This window comes from Typopeltis vanoorti, chromosome 6 (genome assembly GCF_054136105.1).
Source record: "Typopeltis vanoorti isolate ZY-2024b chromosome 6, IOZ_Tvanoo_1.0, whole genome shotgun sequence".
NCBI lineage: Eukaryota > Metazoa > Arthropoda > Arachnida > Uropygi > Thelyphonidae > Typopeltis > Typopeltis vanoorti.
The window spans coordinates 17013413-17035831 of record NC_143554.1 but is presented as its reverse complement, the minus strand read 5'-3'; the positions used below and the strand labels follow the sequence as shown (position 1 = coordinate 17035831).

General features: G+C 35.8%; 1 protein-coding gene across 2 annotated transcripts in view; it reads left to right on the top strand.

The window, feature by feature from the left end:
• LOC150105312 (uncharacterized) overlaps window positions 1-22419 on the top strand; it is a 121459-nt gene that overhangs the window by 73785 nt on the left and 25255 nt on the right. For both annotated transcript variants that reach the window (XM_090394689.1, XM_090394690.1), the window contains exons 5-6: window positions 3485-3632; window positions 18146-18249. In XM_090394689.1, coding sequence (XP_090250815.1) covers window positions 3485-3632; window positions 18146-18249 — 252 coding nt within the window. The remainder of the gene's footprint in view (window positions 1-3484; window positions 3633-18145; window positions 18250-22419) is intronic.

Sequence of the window (22419 nt, the reverse complement as noted above, 5' to 3'; positions counted from 1 at the left end):
GGAGGAGACGTCAAAACTGACCATTATGTCATTATGTTGGAGTGTAAGGTTTTCTATACTGGCTTTGAAGTGGGCTGAGTTTTTTATGTGTGATGGTGTGCTGCCAGTATAGTGTGAGGAGCGCTTTGGCTAAATATTTAGCTAGTTTGTAAGTGGGGGAATCAATGCCATCCACTATGGGGTGTAATGGCACATTTTCTTTATGTATTTTTGGGAGCCCATATATATGGGGGGGGTCTAGAGTTATATGGTTTTAGTCTGTTAGTAATCTCCACAGACCAAGAAGTGACTTTCTTAAGGAGCCTATTAAGTTTTCTAATTTGTGAATTGGTGGGATTGTATTCAATGAGGAGGTAAGTAGCTCGAGCTAATAGTAAAGCCTTAAGCTTACCTGTGTAGTCAGTATGATTGCGTACCACAGTGGCGTTCCCCTTTATCCGCTTTGGTGATAACTATTTGTTCGTTTTTCTTCATTTCCTGTAGAGATTTGTATTCACTAATGGATATGTTGGTTTTTGGTGGTTTTGCTTTTGAGAACACAAGCTACATCCAATCTAATATCATTGGTGATGTGGTTTGGAAGGTGGCGAATCCCACGTTCAATCTGAATCATTAATTCCTCAGCCGGTAATTTCCTAGGAGCAATGGTGAAGTTGTGACCACATGACAGAGCGTTGAGTGATTCAGGCTTCAAGATAACTGAAGAAAGGTTAACTACAGTGTTGGTTTGCAGTTTTGGTTTGGACGTCGAGTTCATTTTTAATTTATCAAACTTGTTGATATGTCGACTCCGTATTCTTTATTTGCTACAGTGCACCAGACGTCATGTAGAATTGACCAAAGTTCATGATTTAGCGTGTTTCAAAGCTCTTTCTCTAGCACTAAAATAGCTCTGTTTACGTCGGCTAGGGAACCGTGTGTAGCATTAATTTGCTTCCATAGTAAAGCCTGGCTCGCCTGGTTATAGATACAGAGAGCTTTCTGTAAAAAGAAACGGCACTTAAATTTTACACAATTTGGGATTACCTGATTATCCCGACAGAGTTTTAGGAAGGTCAGACGATTTAGTTGTCTAGATAACTTTAGCTTCAGTTTGCCGTAATGGCGGGCCTTGCGTACGATGGAATCTCCGTGAATGATAGTAATTCTTGTAGAAAGTCTTATACGTTGGTTAAACATGATAATTAAATATTTAAGGAATTGACAGCGTACACTAGAAATATAAATTAAATCAACTTTAATATATACTTTCCGATATTTCGTTGCTTTATATTTTGAAATGTTGCGAAATATTTCCAATATTTCGCAACTTTATCTTAAGTTGCCATCTTCATGGGAACTTAAGATAAAGACACGTGCATGCAAGTACTACATAACAGCAATTGAGAAATGAAGCAAGAAAGCTACCGTTTTCCTCAAGTCCTGATGGTGCCCCCCTGGCAGGCTATATTAGGTGTTCTTGGCCTTTGGGCTGAAGTTCTTCTGATGTATGTTTCCCAAATTTGGGGCAGTCTCATGCATCCAAATTTGTTGAGGTTTGTCATGTTCCTAAGGGCTGATGCTGATTCCATGAATAATCTTTCATATTTGAACTTGCTGCGGTTTATTACTGTGGCTTTCTTCCACCTTATTCTGTGGCGAGTATCCAGAGCATTGTCTGCAAGCCCAGAGTGGCTGTACTGGTGAATTGGAAAGTATATATTAAAGTTGATTTAATTTATATTTCTAGTGTATGCTGTCAATTCCTGAAGTACTTAATTATCATTGTCATCAGTAGTTGTTAAGATCTTGGAGAAATTAGTGAGGGACCGTATACAGCATTGGGCAGATGAGGGTAATGTTATCTGTGAGAGTCAGCATGAATTTGTTAAGAGGAGCTCTTGTTTTAGTAATATGCTAGCCTTTTATAATAAAGTTACAAGAGCAGTAGATGAGGGAAAGGCATATGCTGCCATTTTCTTAGACTTAGCGAAGGCATTTGACAGGGTGCCACATGATAAGCTGATATTTAAGTTGCAGCACATGGGTCTGGATGTCAGGTTGGTCAGCTGGATTTAGGATTGTCTGTCTGATAGGTATCAGAGAGTTGTGTATGGTAGGGCAGTTTCAAGGAGGCAGAAGGTTGCAAGTGGGGTCCCACAAGGCTCATTACTGGGACCTATATTGTTTAACCTGTATAACAATGACATTGTCAGTGGACTGCAGGAGAATATTCGGTTGTTTGCAGATGATGTGAAACTGAGAAGGGTTATTAGTAATAGTGGAGATGTGGTAACCCTGCAAGAGGATTTGAATAAGCCAGACAGATGGGCAAATGAATGGGGGTGTCGATTTAATGCAGCAAAATGTAAGGTCTTGAGGTTAGGGACACATCGATGGGACAATGCATACTCTATTGGAGGAGTTGTACTGGAGGAAGTAGGGGAGACAAGAAATCTGGGGTTGATGATTGATAGAAACCTGAAACTTCGGGGACATATTGCAAAGGTGGTAACACAGAGGATGGCTGCAATACCGAGAAGGACACTGACCTGCAGAGATAAAAGAGTTATCGTTTCATTGTATAAGACCCTGATCAGACCACACTTAGACTCTTTTTCTCAGATTTGATCCCCAGGATTTGAAGGGGATAAATTAACTGTGGAAAGGGCACAGAGGGCAATGATAGTTATGAGGATCGGCTGAGGGAAATGGGGACCGCAGAGTTTGGTGGATATAAGAAGGAGAGGTGATATGATTGAGACTTTAAACTGTTGAGAGGTGGTTACAGAGTTGACACTTAGGAGTTCTTTCGCTCGGTTGAACAGCAGGAAGGAGTGATGACAAGAGGCCATCCCTGGAAGTTGCAAAAGGAAACCGTGAGCAAGAGGGTGAGGAGTGGTTTCTTTGCATGGAGGGTAGTTGAACTGTGGAATGCATTGCCTGATAGAATGGTGAGAGTGAGAATGGTCAGTGAGTTTAAGGAGTAGTATGATAGACTTTGTGTTTCCTGCAACGAATCTTGATAGACTTTGTGTTTCCTAGGAAGGACCTCCCGCAATGAGTCTTTTGACTCCATGGAGGCCTGAATAATAATCATAATAATAATAATCTATTCTAATCACATATTTTCCAGTATGAATATAGACATTGATGTTGAGTTCACTTTCATGTATCTGTATTTCATCAGCTGAACTGCTCTTGTATTTTGTGTATTTCAAAATGAAAACTAAACAACTAGTGTGTAAAAAAATCTGTTCAGTGAAACTGAAGAATATAATTGTTTTTTCTGCTGTTACTCTAGACAAAATTACCGAGACACTTATACAGAAAAAAATCTTTATATTCATTACTTGTGTTTATTGAACAAAGAATTAAAGTGGTGTGCAATTAAGTGAATAATTTGTGGCTCATTAGATGGTAAATTTTTGAAAGAGCATCATTATATACTTGATTTTAAAAAAATACAATTAATTAAAAGTAAATCTTCATGTATTTCAAACAGGATTATTCAGCAAACATGGAGACTATAAAAGGTCTTTCTGATCGCTTTTCTCCAAGTATAGTAATTCTTGAATCAGGAGGAGACAATTTAGCAGCAAATTTCAGTCGAGAATTAGCAGATTATATAATCTATGTTATTGATGTTGCAGGTGAGTAAAAAAAAAAATGATATTTTTTTTTTTACATCTTCATATTATTACACATTAATTCTTGTAAACATGATAGTGAAATAACTTACCACAGGACATGCACTGAATATGCTCAACCAAAGCACGTGCTCTTCTAAAGGAAGTTTACTCTTAATAAATATCTTATTACTATAACATGACACCTCCAGGGAGTCCAAAGACTCATCGAGGGAGGACCTACTCTACAATGCTCTGTCTCCACCACTCAGTCCAGCAACTACAATGAACCACAACTACACCAACACCATCTTCCTCCCACCGCCACTAGTATTTTCACAGACAATCACAAACATCCATGCTCATGGCGGGATTTGAATCCGCAGCCTTTTGGCTGGAGAGTGGATACGCTAACCACTCGGCCATCCAGGCCAGCATCTTCCACTGTAACAAAGTATTTTTTTAGTTCCTGTGAATCCACCATAGTGAGAGTTGGCTATATTGAGTACATTTTGCCATTATCAAGATTAACTATATACGTTTGTCTGAAATCTGGGAGTTGCCTTGTCGAATCACTAAGGACTCAGGCTTTATGTGCAGTATTTTTAAATACAGTCTGTTTTGTGTTCCTACACTTAAATCAGCTTAATGAATCAACTGCTACATTTCTGCACAAGCATGCATGCACACACACACACACACACACACACACACACACACACACACACACACACACACACACATGCTTATTTGCTAATAATATTAAAAGCCAGTTATCCGGGACTCAGTTATCCTGGGGGGGGGGGGTTGGATTAACTGTGATTCTCTGTAGTACATATAAATTTCGTTTTCTTTAGATTCTCTATGCAAGTGGATTCATAAAATAACAGATGTCATTAGCAATAATTATTAAAGAGAAGCAATCACAAATTCACAGTGCTGATGAAACAGGACTTTATTGGCGAGCAAAGCCCAGTGCTGCTCAAATACTTCAGGAGAAGACTAAAAAAAAAAAAAAAACTAATTAAAATTAGTCATATTTGGAAAATCGAACTCTCCCAGAAGTTGAAGGACACAACAAATATTCTTCCAGCAGATTATTATAGTCATAGATCTGACTAGGGATATTTTCAACAAATGGTGGAAAGTTAAATTCATTCCTCACATTAAAACATTTCTTTCTGAGAAAGGTATTCCCCACAAAGCAATTCTCTTATTAGATAGCACTCCATCCCATCCTCCAGTAGAAAAACTTTCTACAGAAAATGGTGATGTTGTCACCATTTATCTTTCACCAAATATAACATCACTAATTCAACCTGCAATTGAGAGCATGAAATGAGAGTACAGAAAAACTGTGATGTTGGCCTTTATTATGGAAGAGAAAAAATCCTCTTTTGTTTTGGAAGTGCCTAACAATTTAAGATGTGATTTATAATATTTCTACAGCCCGGACAGAAGTCAAAAGTGAAACAGTTGAAAAATCATTCCAAAAAATATTGCCCAATAATTTTGTGATCACTGAAAATAATTTGGAAGTGGAAAACTCATATAATAGTGTAGAAATTGACCCTGATATTTTAAAATATTGACGGGTGCATAGACTTAGATGAGGAAAATGTTAACGAGTGGTTACATATAGACAAAAATGAAGCTGGATATGAAAAATGACTGACACTGATTTAATCCAAAGTGTGCAAGAACTGATACTGACAACAGAATCAAATGTTTCTCTCAATGAGGTTAAAGGAACCATAACCAGCTTACAAAGTAAGGGTAATGAAGCCCTAAAACACCTGCAGAAACATTTAAATTCATGGAAAGTCAAGATGATGTTTATTACATTGAAGTTTTTCAAATTCTTGGATGTCTAAGAAAAATAAAAAATAATGCTATAAAGAAAACAAACAAAAATCATAGACTTTCTTTTTAAATAAGTTTAAAAATGTTCAATTTTGCATTTACATACAAGAATGTTTATCTTATGTTTTTATAGATTTGTTTGTGTATTTAACCCAGTAAAACTTAATTTGAATTAACTATGTTTTTCAGTTATCTGGACTCTAGCATCCCCCAGTTACCATGGATAATTGATGTTTTACTTTATTAGTTTAATATACACCAGTGGCTCTCAAACATTTTCAGGCCGCAGCACACTTGATAATGCAAATTTCTGTTGCAGCAGACCTGTATTGTTTGCCGGACTTTCGTGTAATTAACCGTAATTAAGTTTATAGTCTTGTACAGTTTACACAACATTGACCACAGTACAGTCCTCGGTACTTGATAATGTAATCACTGTCATATTGCTGGTGATCGATTGGTGGTACTTTAGTTCAGCAATCTCTTTGCTACTACTGCCGACACAAAACATTCGTCATTAAAAGAGGCAGAAGAGCTGGCAGAACTTCAGGCTGATTGAACATTTCAGCTCAAGTTTAGGGAAACAATGCTACTTCAGTTCTGGAATTTGGAAAAAAAAAAGAGTTCTCAGTATTTTCAAGAAGTTGCTCTATCTACACTACTACATTTTTCTACAACTTGCTTGTGTGAGCAGGAATTTTCCACATTGGCCAACATTAAAAGTAAGAAATGGGAGCTATTTCGTTCTCTTGATTAATAATTACAGGTGTGTTTGTCTGTGATTTGACCTCGTATTAAAGAATTGTGCAAAAGTAAACAAGCACAATATTTCTCATTAAATTATACAAATGATGTAATTATCAACTCATTAATTTTAACCATTCCAGTTTGCATTACTTACAATTTACTTGTTCCTCTTGCATTAATAATAAGACTGTTGAAAATATTTAATACCTATTTTATATTTCCTCTTATTTTCCCATTTTAATAAAAATACTTTTTGTTGTTTTTTCTCGCAGCACAGTAATGTAATTTTGCAGCACACCCTTTGATAAACACTGCTATACACACTTATAATTATAAGGACTATTATTTATAATATTTGCATTTCTGTATCCTTAAACTTCTGGTTATAAAGTGAAATAAACAAACACTTTAATTCTACTGATCAGTGTTTTGATATGCGTTTGTGTAAAAAGTGTAACTATCTTAAGAACTAGTATTCTAATAGCCACTGCATAATGGACTGTAACAAATGTCTTGAGAATCTATAATCAAATACAATAAAAATAAAACCAAATGACTTTTACAACACATTTTCTACTGTCATAAAGCCAAGTATGTCTACTTAACTCCAGAACTCTGCTTTTCGCTTTAGCAAAAAGCAGAGTTCTGGAGTTATTTTTTTTCGCAATTCCAAAAGAATACGCTATACCAGCTATTGTTACTTTTGCAATGACCTTGGTCTTGGGCATATACTTTATTGGGTTAACATGCTCTCTTCAGATTATCCCACAAACAACAAATTGTCATTACTCTATTCAAATCTTATATTCACACCTAATTTTCTCAACAAAAAAATCACCTGCTCTTCGTCTCATACCATCAACTGATAAACTGTGAACCAGTGTAAACTGACACACTCTGTACCATGCAGGCTTTTGAAACCAGATGTGATGGAATAGGGTAGTTAACCCTTATTTCTGTAGTTGTCGTTGTCTGTATATTGCATGTGTTCTTCTGGCCAGTTTACCTGTTTTGTGGGATGAAAAACTCAAGTTTCCAAGAGGAAAAAACCGTGTCGCCTGTGTGAGACTTGCTCACTCACTTTCAGATGAAAGGCCTTAATAAAGGTTCTTCATGATCTAGACAGGATTTAAGTTTCCAGGAGAGCTCCCCCTGCCTTCCTGAAAACTCAGAGGTTTTTTTTTTTTTGCTTGCAAAACAGGCAAACCAACTAGATGGAATCAGTATATTCCATAAATATAATCAATAAATGAATACTAGTGTATTCATTGAAAGTTTTTTTTTTCAGAAGCTGGAAATGCTCAGCAAGAAACTAGATGTAGACCAGTGGTTCTCAACCATGTGCCTGTAGATCAAAATAAAATTAAAACTGGAAAATATGTCTTCTACTAGTAATAATATTTATTGAAATTGTAAAAAATGTTAACATGTATGTTATATTACGAACATTTTAATTCCTCTGTCTTTGAGTGCGAGTGTTACAAGTGCCAGTTTTATGCACATATTTTATGTATTTAGTCTACTGGCGACAATGTTCTTGAGGAATGTGTCACCACTTCACCAGTGTTGTCAGCACACATTAGCCACACAGTGTTTTCTCATGTTTAAAAATTTTGCCCTAAAATGAGTAATCCAAATAAAAAAATAACGAATCTATAAATTCAACAACGATTGGGAAGAAAACTATTGTTTTATCCGGAGTAAAGAGAATTGGTTTTGCTTATTGTGCTATGGTTTAATTTAGTTGTATAATAAATGTTGCATGTGTATTTATCCTACTTGCATGGTTAATTTGTTAATTATTATCATTTGATAAATAAGCAAGTATAAATTTTCATAGAAAAAAATATTGGTGCCTGCCACTCTCTTCCCAATCTCGAATGTGCCCACGACCACAACCAGGTTGAGAACCCCTGACATAGATTATTCCCAAAAATGCTGAAAAATTTCTTTTCCTAATTCTTAATAAAATATCATAATTTATTGCAAATTCATTCTAATTATTAAATCCATAATTATTCTCTATAATTCACTATTTAATATAAAGGTTTGAAGGGATTTTGCCATGCGTTTTAAGAGAATATGTCAGTGGAACTGGCAGCCCCATTGACTTGGCTTTTCACTAACAGCCTAACTATGGGAGAGGTGCCGAAGGAGTGGAAGGAGAATAAGATGGTGTCATTGCATATAATCTATGCAATGACACCATCTTATTCGTGATGGTAGAATGCAAGTGTTAAACCATAAACCAGTTTGTATTTCTTCTGTAGTTATTAAGATTTTGGAGAAATTAGGGGGAAATCATATACAGCATTGGCCAGAGGAGGGTAATGTTATCTATGAGGGTCAGCATAAATTTAAGCGATGCTCTTGTTTGAGTAATCTGATTGCTTTTTATAATAAAGTAACAAGAACACTTGATGAAGGATAACATGAATTCGTTGATAGTCTGTTAAGAATATCTGGAACCATTTCTGATGAGAAGTATCACAGTTTACTTCTCTGTTTCATTATTAGGATGCAAAATTCATTGGATTTGGAAATTAAAAAACAATTTCATTATATCTGCAGTCCTTTCTATCTACTTCTCAGTTTTAAGTGTGGCTCTGTATTCAGCCTGTGTATGAGTTGCAGACAAGTCACTTTTTTGCAGCTATATTTTTAAGAGACTTATATTCCTACAAAATGGTATAATCAGTTTTGCTAAGCAGTTAGAACACAAAGCACTATCATTTGTACATATACATTTAATTTAAAGATGATTATGATGATGACATTAAAAGTGGTGATCTTGGCTTTAAAACATTTCATATATCATGTATTGATAAGCGATGAGTTGTGTCCAAGCAAAGGATTTGGAGAGAAATGACATTAATTGTTTGGAGAGAATATGGTGTGATGTGCAGGGTGGGGATAGGCAGGACAGGATATTTAGTGGGATGTCATTATAGGGCAGGAAATACAGAGTGAAGAGCAGGAAATGCTGACAGGAGATAGCTGAGTTTTTGACAAGTGCAAAATGATGGGAGATTTTGAGTATAGCACCATAAATTGGGAATAAGAAACATATGTAATTCTTGAGTGGAAAATGTATTAGGCAACATAAAAGAACACAAGGTTCAAGAGTTTTGGATTTGGTTATAACATCAGAAAATCTGATTGCAATTGAGATGGCATCTCTGCCTAAGGTTGGAGAGAGAAGAACTGGTTTTGAGTTGGAGGATGAATAGAGATGCAGGAGCATGAAAGATAAAGGAATTTATATGGAATTATAAGGCAAGTGATTATAATAAGCTTAGAAATCTGCTTGAGGGAGTTCCATGAATGGAAGAACTGGAATGGAAGGGCAAGATATCACCAGTGTGTGGGAACTAGTGAAGAAATATTTATTAGCAGCAATGGCAGGTTGCATACGTTGAGTGGAAAAGAGAACACGATTTGGGTATAAAGTGGGTGATTAATGATATAAAAAAGGCTATAGAAAATGTATAAGGAGAAAGGTAGAGAGCAGTTTCATGAAGATTATAAGACTTGGGCCAGGAAAGCTACTAGCATGGTAAGCAAGGCAAAATTTGAATATGAGAAGAGATTAGCTCTGGGATCCAAGGAATATCTGAAGGACTTATTTTGTTATGTGGCAAGGAGAGAAATGATTGTGGAAGAATGACGTTGTTAGATGAAAATGGGAATAGAGTGATCACTTTACTGGGGTGTTTCAATCTGGAAAAGGTTTCATTACTAGAGTGATAGGGAGGGTTAAAGGTTTGGAAGCTAAGGAACTGTTGACTTAACTTTTCAATGAATCTGGCTATAGGAAAGGTGCCCAAGGAGTGTAAGGAGGGTAAGATAGTTCATTGCATAAGGGTGGTAGTAGAATGGAAGTGTCAAACTACAGCCCGGTTTGTATTTCTTCTGTAGTTATTAAGATTTTGGAGAAATTAGCAAGATATTGTACGTGGATGGTATGAAAAGTTCTCAGTATCGACCATAAATGGCAACACTATTGGCACAATTTTTTTTTCTAAGTTGGTACATCTGTCATAAGCAGCTATGTGAAACTGCAAGTCATTCTATCAAGTAGTTTTTTTTTTATACAGCTGTCGGAAGCCAAAGTGTTGTCTGTATCCCTTGAAATGGATAAAATTGAGTATCATGTAATTATTAAATTCTTTGTAAAAGAAGGTTTAACACCAAAAGAAATTCATTCGAAGTTCATAAAAGTTTATGGGCACTCTTCTCCTTCGTTTTCGACAATTAAGAAATGGGCTGCCAAGAAATGGCCGTACCACCCTTGAAGGGTGGTACGGCCACCCTTCAAGGGTGGCCGTACATCCATGTGAAAGATGTCCAAAAAAAATTTTTGGACATCCATGTGAAGGATGTCCAAAAAAGTGTAACAATACCAGAAATCATTCATCAGTGCATGATATGGTATTATATGACTGGGGAATTGAAGTTCATGAAATTGCTGAGACTATAGGCATTTCAAAAGAACGTGTAGGATATATTTTGCATGAAGAATTGCAAATGAAAAAGCTTTGTGTAAGATGGGTGCCATGCTGATCAAAAACCTGCTTGCATGAAAATATCTGAACAGTGCTTGGAGTATTTTAACAAAAATAAAACTGATTTTGTGCGTCGATTTATTACTATGGATGAGACTTGGATTCACCAATACACACCAGTATTCAAAGAGTAGTCAAAACAGTGGACAGAAGCCGGTTGTTCAGCGACAAAGTAGGTCATGGCATTGGTGTTTTGAGATGCTAAAGGCTTTTTTCTTATTATCTTGAAAAAGATAAAACAATAACCACGAAATATTATTCCAATCTTTTAACCAGACTAGATAAAAAAATTTGTGAGGAAAGACCCAATTTGCAGAAGAAAAAAATCATCTTTCATCAGGACAATGCACCTGCTCACAAAGGTGTTTTGGCAATGGGAAAATTAAGGGATCTGCACTATGAATTGTTGGAACATTCACCCTATTCCCCCAGATTTGGCTCCCTCTGATTTCTATCTCTTCCCAAAACTAAAACTCCTCCCCCCCCCGGTCAGTGTTTTTCTTTGATTGCAGCTGTAGAGAGGTATTTTGCAGATCTTACTGAGAACCACTACAGGGACGGGATAATGTATAAAGACACTGGAGCATTGCTGGAATAAATGTATTAGTCTTAAGGGACATTATGTTGAAAAATAAAAATAATTTTGAAATTATAAATTCGTTTTTTCATTTTTAGGCTGAGAACTTTTCAGACTACCCACGTATATAGCATTAGGCAGATGAGGGTAATGTTATATATGAGGGTCAGTATGGATTTGTTAAGGGGGTGCTCTTGTTTTAGTCATCTGATTGCTTTTTACAATGAAGTAACAAGAGCAGTTGATGTACACTATCTTTATTTTTTTTATTTTATTTCATATCAGGTTAGTGAACTGGATTGGAAATTGGCTGTCTGATCAATATAAGAGATTTTTGTATGAGTGAGTGGTATCAAGAAAGCAGAAGGTTATGAGTGAGTTTCTACAAGGCTCTGTACTGGGACATTTATTGTTTAACCTTTATATGCATGACATTTTCAATGGATTGCAGGAGGATATTCAGTTGTTTGTAGATGAAGTGGAGACCAGGAACCTTGGGATGATAGAAACTTTAGGTTTAGAGGATATATTGCAAAGGTGGTGAATGTAATGAACAGGATTTCTGCATTACTGAGAATGATGCTGATCACAGAGAAAGAAGAGTAATAATTCCATTGTATAAGGCCCTGATCAGACCATATCTGAATTACTGTGCTCAGATTTGGTTGTTGGGATTTGAAGGGGATAAATTCATCTTAGAGAGAGGGTGCAAAGGTGAATAACAAAAATTATATCAGAGCTGTACAATGTTAGTGGATAGACTGAGAGCAATAAGTTTTAAAAGAGGTAAACCGTGAGTAGACATAACTATACATAAAAATATAACGGAAAAACTCACGTAGAAAAATTATTTAATGGTATAATTTTCGCCCGTGTGTCACAGGCATCTTCAGTACAATTAGGCACAAAAATTAAACATTAACTGACAATTCCAAAAAGCGCCACCTAAGTAGCTGGTGTAAGATAACTAAAAAGGTCAATAACTTTCCTAAAAAAAAAAAAAAAAAAAAAAAAAAAAAAAAATTAATACAATAAAAAGTTAGGAAAGATTAGCTGATTTGTAAAGTACTATCTCCCATAAAGGGGACAGACGTAAGCCGTCGGATCTGTTTAAGTTAGGAGAATGAAGTAGAGTTTCACATGCTTCTTTATAAAGGCGTTCCATGAGAAACTGACTTTTGTGAAGAACTCTTGTCTTTTTCCAATGAACTCTGTGTCTAGTGAAGATGGCATGTTCTGCAAGTCCAGACTTTTCAGGTTTAAAGTATTCAATATAAGATTGGTGTTCTTCTAGCCGAATGGAGGCAGATCTTCCCGTTTGTCCGAAATAACATAATCCACAAGAGCACGGAATCTGGTAGACACCTGGATGATTGAGATGTGGAAGCTTGTCCTTTGGAGAAGCGAGAAAGGTGGAGATTTTTCTAAAAGGTCGAAAGGCAACAAAAATATTCAGTGGTTTTAAAATTTTTGCTATACGTTCACTGATGCCTTGTATATAAGGGATGGTAATGCGCGTTATTTCCTCTGTGTTTGAAGAGGGAGACATATTAAATCTACTCAAAGTTCTTTTAATGAAGCAATTCTTATAGCCATTAGATAGAAAGGAAGAAGTTATATATCGTATTTCTTTCTGTAAAAGATCGTCTGTAGAACAAAAGGAGTGGGCCCGATGAACCAGTGTTTTAATAGTTCCTGCCTTTTGACTGGGATGGTGATGAGATTCCGCATGGATATAATGGCCTGTATGAGTCTTCTTTCTATAAACTGAGAAATGTAGGTTACCATCTGGTTGGCGAAGAATTAGAAGATCTAAAAAGGCTAACTGCTTATTTGATTCTACTTCTAGGGTAAACTTGATCCTAGGATGAAATGCGTTTAACTTATTGAGAAATTGTTGAAGTTCATCAGAAGAGCCATTCCATACAGCAAAAATGTCATCGACATATCTGAACCAATGAGTAGGTCTGGGAGAAATATTGTCAAAGATACGTTGTTCAAAATGTTCCATAAAGAAATTGGAGATAGCAGGAGAGAGAGGATTACCCATTGCTGTTCCTTCAATTTGTTGATATAACTTATTTTTAAAAGAAAAATAACCAGAATTTATTACAAAATCAAATAAGTTTACAATGTCTGAAGGAAATTCCTGTTGTAGTAATTCAATACTTTCCGAAAGAGGCACATTTGTAAATAAAGAAACAACATCTAAACTGATCATGATATCAGAAACGTCCAAATGAAGATCTGAAATTTTATTTTTAAAATCCAAAGTATTTTTTATATAAGTATCAGTTCTTCTAGTTGAAGAGGAGAGTAAATTAGATAAAAATTTTGAGATTTTGTAAGTTGGGCAACCTATACAATCTACGACTGGTCTTAACGGAATGCCTGGTTTATGAACTTTTGGAAGACCATACAATCTAGGTGGACGACCGAAGAAGGTTTTAAGTTTTTTCTTTTGATCTTCATTCCATGTAGATACATTATCTATAAGAGAATTAAGTCTCTTCAATTGACTCCGGGTAGGATCCGATGTAAGAGGCCTATAAGTTGAATAGTCGCGAAGTAAAAGAGACATTTTACGTTTTGAATGTGCACAAATTCTTTTTCATGCCAAGCCTCCTCGTCCTAATCTTTCTTACTCTGAATTTAAAGCATTGAAATCACTGAAGAATAACAATAATTTAATAATTACGAAAGCTGATAAGGGGAAGGCTGTAGTGATTCAAGATAGGAAGGAATATGAGAGAAAAATGTCTCTTTTACTTCGCGACTATTCAACTTATAGGCCTCTTACATCGGATCCTACCCGGAGTCAATTGAAGAGACTTAATTCTCTTATAGATAATGTATCTACATGGAATGAAGATCAAAAGAAAAAACTTAAAACCTTCTTCGGTCGTCCACCTAGATTGTATGGTCTTCCAAAAGTTCATAAACCAGGCATTCCGTTAAGACCAGTCGTAGATTGTATAGGTTGCCCAACTTACAAAATCTCAAAATTTTTATCTAATTTACTCTCCTCTTCAACTAGAAGAACTGATACTTATATAAAAAATACTTTGGATTTTAAAAATAAAATTTCAGATCTTCATTTGGACGTTTCTGATATCATGATCAGTTTAGATGTTGTTTCTTTATTTACAAATGTGCCTCTTTCGGAAAGTATTGAATTACTACAACAGGAATTTCCTTCAGACATTGTAAACTTATTTGATTTTGTAATAAATTCTGGTTATTTTTCTTTTAAAAATAAGTTATATCAACAAATTGAAGGAACAGCAATGGGTAATCCTCTCTCTCCTGCTATCTCCAATTTCTTTATGGAACATTTTGAACAACGTATCTTTGACAATATTTCTCCCAGACCTACTCATTGGTTCAGATATGTCGATGACATTTTTGCTGTATGGAATGGCTCTTCTGATGAACTTCAACAATTTCTCAATAAGTTAAACGCATTTCATCCTAGGATCAAGTTTACCCTAGAAGTAGAATCAAATAAGCAGTTAGCCTTTTTAGATCTTCTAATTCTTCGCCAACCAGATGGTAACCTACATTTCTCAGTTTATAGAAAGAAGACTCATACAGGCCATTATATCCATGCGGAATCTCATCACCATCCCAGTCAAAAGGCAGGAACTATTAAAACACTGGTTCATCGGGCCCACTCCTTTTGTTCTACAGACGATCTTTTACAGAAAGAAATACGATATATAACTTCTTCCTTTCTATCTAATGGCTATAAGAATTGCTTCATTAAAAGAACTTTGAGTAGATTTAATATGTCTCCCTCTTCAAACACAGAGGAAATAACGCGCATTACCATCCCTTATATACAAGGCATCAGTGAACGTATAGCAAAAATTTTAAAACCACTGAATATTTTTGTTGCCTTTCGACCTTTTAGAAAAATCTCCACCTTTCTCGCTTCTCCAAAGGACAAGCTTCCACATCTCAATCATCCAGGTGTCTACCAGATTCCGTGCTCTTGTGGATTATGTTATTTCGGACAAACGGGAAGATCTGCCTCCATTCGGCTAGAAGAACACCAATCTTATATTGAATACTTTAAACCTGAAAAGTCTGGACTTGCAGAACATGCCATCTTCACTAGACACAGAGTTCATTGGAAAAAGACAAGAGTTCTTCACAAAAGTCAGTTTCTCATGGAACGCCTTTATAAAGAAGCATGTGAAACTCTACTTCATTCTCCTAACTTAAACAGATCCGACGGCTTACGTCTGTCCCCTTTATGGGAGATAGTACTTTACAAATCAGCTAATCTTTCCTAACTTTTTATTGTATTAATTTTTTTTTTTTTTTTTTTTTTTTTTTTTTTTTAGGAAAGTTATTGACCTTTTTAGTTATCTTACACCAGCTACTTAGGTGGCGCTTTTTGGAATTGTCAGTTAATGTTTAATTTTTGTGCCTAATTGTACTGAAGATGCCTGTGACACACGGGCGAAAATTATACCATTAAATAATTTTTCTACGTGAGTTTTTCCGTTATATTTTTATGTATAGACTGAGAGCATTCTGATTACAGAGTTTGATAGATAGAAGAAGTGATGTGTTTGAGATATTTAAACTGTTGAGAGGTAGTTACAAGGTTGACACATATGGTAAAACAAGAGGAAGGATCAAGGGCATGAGATCATTCCTGAGAGTTATGGATGGAGTGATGAGAAGGTGAGAGTAGTTTTTATTTGTATGGAGGGTGGTTGGACCATGGAATCTAATGTCTGGTAGGGTGGTGAGAGAATGAACAGGGAATAAATTTAAGGAATAGTACAATAGAATTTGTGTTGTTTAAGATTGACCTCCCATGATGAGTCTTTTGACTTCAAGGAGGTCCTGAATAATAATAATAATAATAATGCATTTTCAAGTCACAAAATTAAGCTTAATTGTTAGTGAATGATGAGTTGTTTACATATGTTCTGAAAAATTTCTTTCTTACAATAAATAAGTCTGTGGTATTTAAGGGCTTTTAATGCTCATTACTTGCTCAGATTACTGCATAAATTGCATGTTTTCCCAGCTGGGAAAACATGCAATTTATGCACTAATTTTGTTTATCTGTTTGTCTAATTGTGGGAGGAAAACCCTGCCACCTCCTTGTGAAACCAATATTCAACTGAAAGAGCCTGATGAAGTTTCTTTGCATCCTAAATGACATTTGAACCCAAGTTTTTATAGCCAAAGGACTTAGTTGAAACCAACTGAGCTATAGAGGCTCTTTGCAATAAATAGATTGGTTAAGAAGATGATGCCTGTTTTAGCAATTTTAAGATAAACTGTTCAATTTAAAACAAAATTTAATCTGTGGATGAAATTTTAAGATATGAAATATGTGATATGAGATATGAATTTTCTCAATCTATTCGATCGTTCAGCCACCATGACTGTTATTTGTACACAGACGAGGTGATCTTTGCAAAGTGCACTCAAGAAAACAACTTCCCTGGATCCTCTTCAAGAGTGTGCGGTTCACTCACACTCTCTTTCTCTCTCACATACAAATTTATATTTCAAAATATATGTCTACGAAAGTCATGCTGAGTAATGTTAATATAATATTTTTATAAAGGAAATTTTCACCTCTGTTTAGTATCAAGTATCTGGGTATCTAAACCCTTGATTCAGCCTTTCATGGATGGGATTGAAATTTAGAAAAAAAACAAAAACTCATTCATGGCCAATCTATAAACAGCCAGTCAGTTAGTAATCTGACAGAGTAACTTTTATTTCTGTGGGAGTGAGAGAGAGAGAGAGAGAGAGAGAGATGCTGATTTTCTCCCACCTTATTGCTCTATTAATGGTGTGCAGAATAGGAATATCCAGTTCTTGTCCTGAAGTGTACTATACCCGTGCTCCAGTCAGAAAGCATTTGGAGCTAAACTAGACAATACGCATGTTATTCTGAAAAACCATTTTCCAGCCTTGTTGGCTGAGTGGATAGCATACCTGCTCTCGAGCCAATAGCTGTGGTTTTGAATCCCTCATAAACATATGTACACAGAGGTTTTTTGGCAAGTGATTTTTGTTAACCAGTGTAAGACTATCATCTTACTTTCTACCATCTTACCATCTTATTTATTAGAAGCAGGGTGGTGGTATCATAAAAAAAATATAAAAAAACAAAGTTTTATCTTTTGTTATATTTGCATCACATATGCATTCCTCCCCCCCCCTCCAATGCTGTAAAAAAGGAATTTCTTTGAATGAACATCACTACTTTAGTTAAGAATATCAATTTAACCCAGCATGATGCTTTCATAGTGTGATTTTTTGAAAAATAAAGAAAAAACATTCCTAGATATCAGAACTGCTTTTAACGCTCAACTACAATTATTTGACAGTAGCTTCTTTTACTCTCCTCAGTGAGGAATTTATGAACTATGTAACATATCAGGAAAGAGTAGGAAAAACTGCTCTTTTTTCATTAACTTGCTTCTCTCTCTCTCTCTCTCTCTCCTTTTTCTCGCAAAGGGTATATCTATATCATCCCTCTGACCCTTTTAGATAAATGTTAATTTCTTATAACTTATTGAATGTTTGCAAATTTGTATAATGTATATATTCATATTTTTCCCCAAGTATTTTTGCATTTTATGGTAAAAAGAGTTTGATATTTCTATAAACAAACTCTGATTTCTAAATTGAGAAACGTTTCACTGTATTCAATTTTTTTAAGGTAGTCAGTGTTATATTTTCTTATACATCAGTGATATTACTTAGTTTATCATCTTTTAATGAATTTAATTTGCTTTAATTAGGTGGTGATAAAATTCCTCGTAAAGGAGGACCTGGAATTACTGAAAGTGACCTCCTAGTCATCAATAAAACTGATCTTGCAAAAGCAGTTGGTGCAGATTTGGAGGTATTCTTTTTTCCTATTGTATATATAAAAGATATTACTGAAATTTAATATGGGTAATATGACATTTTCCATCCACATTTATATTCAAGATTATAAATTATTCTATTTTAAAGGGTTTGTAAAGATTAATTTTCAAAGGGTTTTTACTGAGTCAGTGCTGTGACAACATGAAGACACATTCTACACAGAGAAAAAGATAGACAGTGATGTAGTATGAGTATATGAATGAGAATTCACATTGGAATAGTATTAATACTGGCTGTGGTGTCTTAATTGGTGAAACCATCATTCTCACATTGAAAGATTATTCACATTCTAGTGGGATCTGAATATTGCTGAAATTCTACGAAATAGACATGAAGTTCTTAACCTTATTAATAATAAAGAAGTTCATAAAAGGAATTCCTATGTAGTGGTCTTTATAATCATCATAAAAAATTCCTGATATGTACCGTCCAGAGGTATGTAGGATACAATTTTTTATTTATTTATTCATATGGAGTTTTCTCTCTTTTCTCCCCCATCCTTATTGGGCCAGTTGAGCCCCCCCTCATGGGGGGGGGGTTGGCTCTAGATCCGTGTATTCACGGGGCCGGTTTGCCTGCTTGGGCGTGGACCTGTTGTCCACGCCCAAGACTGGCTAACTTGGCTATGGCTGAGGAAGATCCTTAAGCTCCTCGCGTCGGCAATGGGAATCGAACCCAGGACACTCCTTCCCCAGGCATATGGTTGCGAAACGCAAAGCCACTAGGCTAGCCGTGCAGACTAGGATACAATGATTCTTCTACATAAAGAGTTTGCTAACTTCCTAGCAACAGTTTTTCTACAAATGAATTCTATTTTCTGTTAGCACTCCAATATTTGTTATACTGTCAAGTTCAGTTTTATGAGGCAACTGCATCAGTCCATCTAGATCTTCTTCCTGTGTGTCTTTTCCTTTCCACATCACCCGAGATTAACTGTGCTCACATATTCTTGAATGCTGACAGTGTCAAGTTCCTTCTTAACCTTTTCATTTTTTAATATGATTCTGCCTGTGATGCTACTGCCCTAATTTTTCTGAAAATTCTCATATTTGTAGTTTCCAGTCTTTTTGATCAACTGTTTTATTTCTAATTCGTCTCTCAGATCCATAAGTAAAACACTCTTTGTTCATAGTTACTTTAGTGTTTTGACCAGTTTTTCTCTTATTACATACAAAACACATTTTAAGGTTACACGAAGGTAAGCATTCATAGTGAGCAATTTATGGAGACAGAAACACTTTTTTGGAGTAATTACTTTATTTATAATTAAGAAAATAACACTTGATGTTTCAACTGCTATATCAAGATCATCATCATCAGGAAAACATACATATGCACAGGACACAAGCTATATGACACTGAACAAAAGTGAGATACATCTAAATGCTTTGTTAATCATTTACCCTAGTCTGACCTTTGGTGAATAAATAAAAAGTAAAACAATAAATGATAATAATAAATAAAATACAGTCATACCTCGGCTAACAAGTGACTCTGCTAACGAATTTTTCAGCTAACGATGATTTTTTTTTGCTGTTTTTTGGACTTGGCTAACGAATGTTTTAGTGGATGCATGCGCTAATATAAAGCAGCAAACATGAACGGTCGGGCCATTCCAGGAGCTTATCTTTTCCATCTGATTGTGTTAATTAGTTGAAGAACACTCAAAAGATCTGACAACAGAAGATCTTGAAGAGTTGAAAAAGCAACTGAATCAGGAAAGAGACAAGGAAGATAAAGAATGCTCATCAGAGGAGGAGGACAGCAATAAAAAGGGAAGAATGCCAACAGGTGACATTAAAAAAATGCTACACTACTGGGAAGAGTTTCAGTCTTTGGCTACAAAGTGGCATCCCAACAAAGCTGAAATGAACAGACTTTGTGCCTTGGTTGAAGTCAAGTGTCTGAATCACTTGAAAAACATTCTGAAAAAAAAAAAGAGAAGTTCAATCAACTTTGGACAGATTTTTGACTTCTCCTTTAGCAAAGAGACAGAGGTCAGCTACTAAAGAAGAGGAGACTTACCTTAAATAAACTTTGAAAATTTGGAAGAATAGTAAAAACGTGTACATTTTTTCAGTTTAATAAAGTGTATATAATAGTGTAAAGAACGTCAGTTTTTCATTCTACTCTCCATTCTTCTTCATCTAATTGGGTAGCTGTTCATCTCAGCCTGCCCTTTTATAGTGTGCTTTTTACTATTTTATAAAACTTATCTTTAAATAGTAGGCAACATCCAGAACGAATTAAACGATTTTCTATAGAATGTCTGTTGCCGCGGTATGACAGTGAAGAGTATAGCAGGAGGGCCATGACTTTATGCATGAATTATGTTTGATGAGTGGTGTGGAATTTGTGGATGTGTGGAATGAGTTCGATGGGTGAAAGGAGTTATATAAAATGGATGGTTTACATTTAAATGGATTTGGTGTACGGAGACTTGAAAAGGTGTTGTTGAATGTAGTGGAAGTGAATGTACAGAACCAGGGAAACTACAGTTATTAAGGGGGGAGGAAGTAGATATACAGATTTTAGGGAGACAGTTGAGTGTGTGAATGTGTGTAATATGCCCAAGAGAGTAGGAAAGACCACGAATCAGAATGGGATAGTTAGTATAAGGCATCAAAATAGGGATGGGACATCCCTATTTTGATGCTAGGTCAGACTAGGGTAAATGATTAACAAAGCATTTTGATGTATCTTACTTTTGCGCAGTGTAATGTAGCCTGTGTCCTGTGCATATGTATGTTTTCCTGATGATGACCTTGATATAGCAGCTAAAACATCAAGTGTTATTTTCTTAATTATAAATAAAGTTGGCTTCTGCAATTCATGTATACAAATGCCAGAAGTATTAGAAACAAGAGGGAAGATTTTTGGCCTTGGTTGGCACTTACAGACCACAGGTTATTGGCATTAGTAAAACATGGCTGACAGAAGATGACACAGCTAGTGGGATTGAATGTGAGGGGTATGGTGTGTTCAGGAGAGACAGGGAGAATAAAATGGGGAGGAGGTGTGTTATTGATGATAGTGGATGAGCTACAGCCAAGGAGAATAGAAGTAGAACTGCAGGATAGAGAAAAGAGCACATTTGAGGCTATTTGGTGTGAGATTGAAACTAGCAGAACAAAATATACAGTTGGGTGCTGCTATAGACCAGGTGATGGAATAGATGGTGGTGATACTATGCATAAGCAAATAGAAGAAATGAGTGGAAGGAGGGTAATTATTATGGGAGATTTCAACTATGGTAACATTGATTGGAAGGAGGAGAGGACACATGGGAGGAAGGAATTGGATTTTATGCGGTTATTAAGGGATAACTATCTGCGACAGCATGTAATGGAATATACTAGGGGTCAGAGAGTGCTTGACCTGGTAATTGCATCTGAGAATTTGGCTGTAACAAATATGACCATGTTGCCACCAATTGGTGAGAGTGATCATGGGGTCTTGACTTGGGAAGTGGCTAAAGGTGTGGAATTTACAATTAAGACAGGGTACATGTGGAATTATCTGGTTGGTAAGTATGACAAGCTTAGGAGATTGATTGGTACTGTGCCATGGCATGTACAACTGCAAGGGCTAGAAGTTGACAGTGCATGGGAGGCGGTTAAAAAGTGTTTGCATGAAGCAATGGCTGACTGTATACCTAGAGTCCGAATAATAAATCATGTAGGAGTTAAATGGATGAATAACACCATTAAGTTTGAGCTACAAAAAAAGAAACAACTATGGAGGGAATTTAAGGACAAAGGTGACTGGCAAGCACATGAACAGTATAAAGTCCAGGCCAGAAGGGTAATGAGTGTGGTAAGAAAAGCAAAAAAGGATTACGAAAGAACATTGGCCATGCAGGCTGAAGAGAATCCTAAACAATTTTTTCGATATGTTGCAAGTAAAAGAAAAAATGTATATGGCAGAATGATTTTAAAGAATGCTGATGGTAGGGAGGTAATTGAATCAGTTGATATAGTTGAATTACTGAGCGAGCACTTTGCAAGAGTATATCATCCAGGTGGTGACATTGCAGAAATGAATGAACCAATACATTATACGGGAATTGTGGTGAATGAGGTGGAGGTGAGTAGTCTATTGCAAAACCTCAATGTCAATACATCTGTGGGATAGAATGGTATAC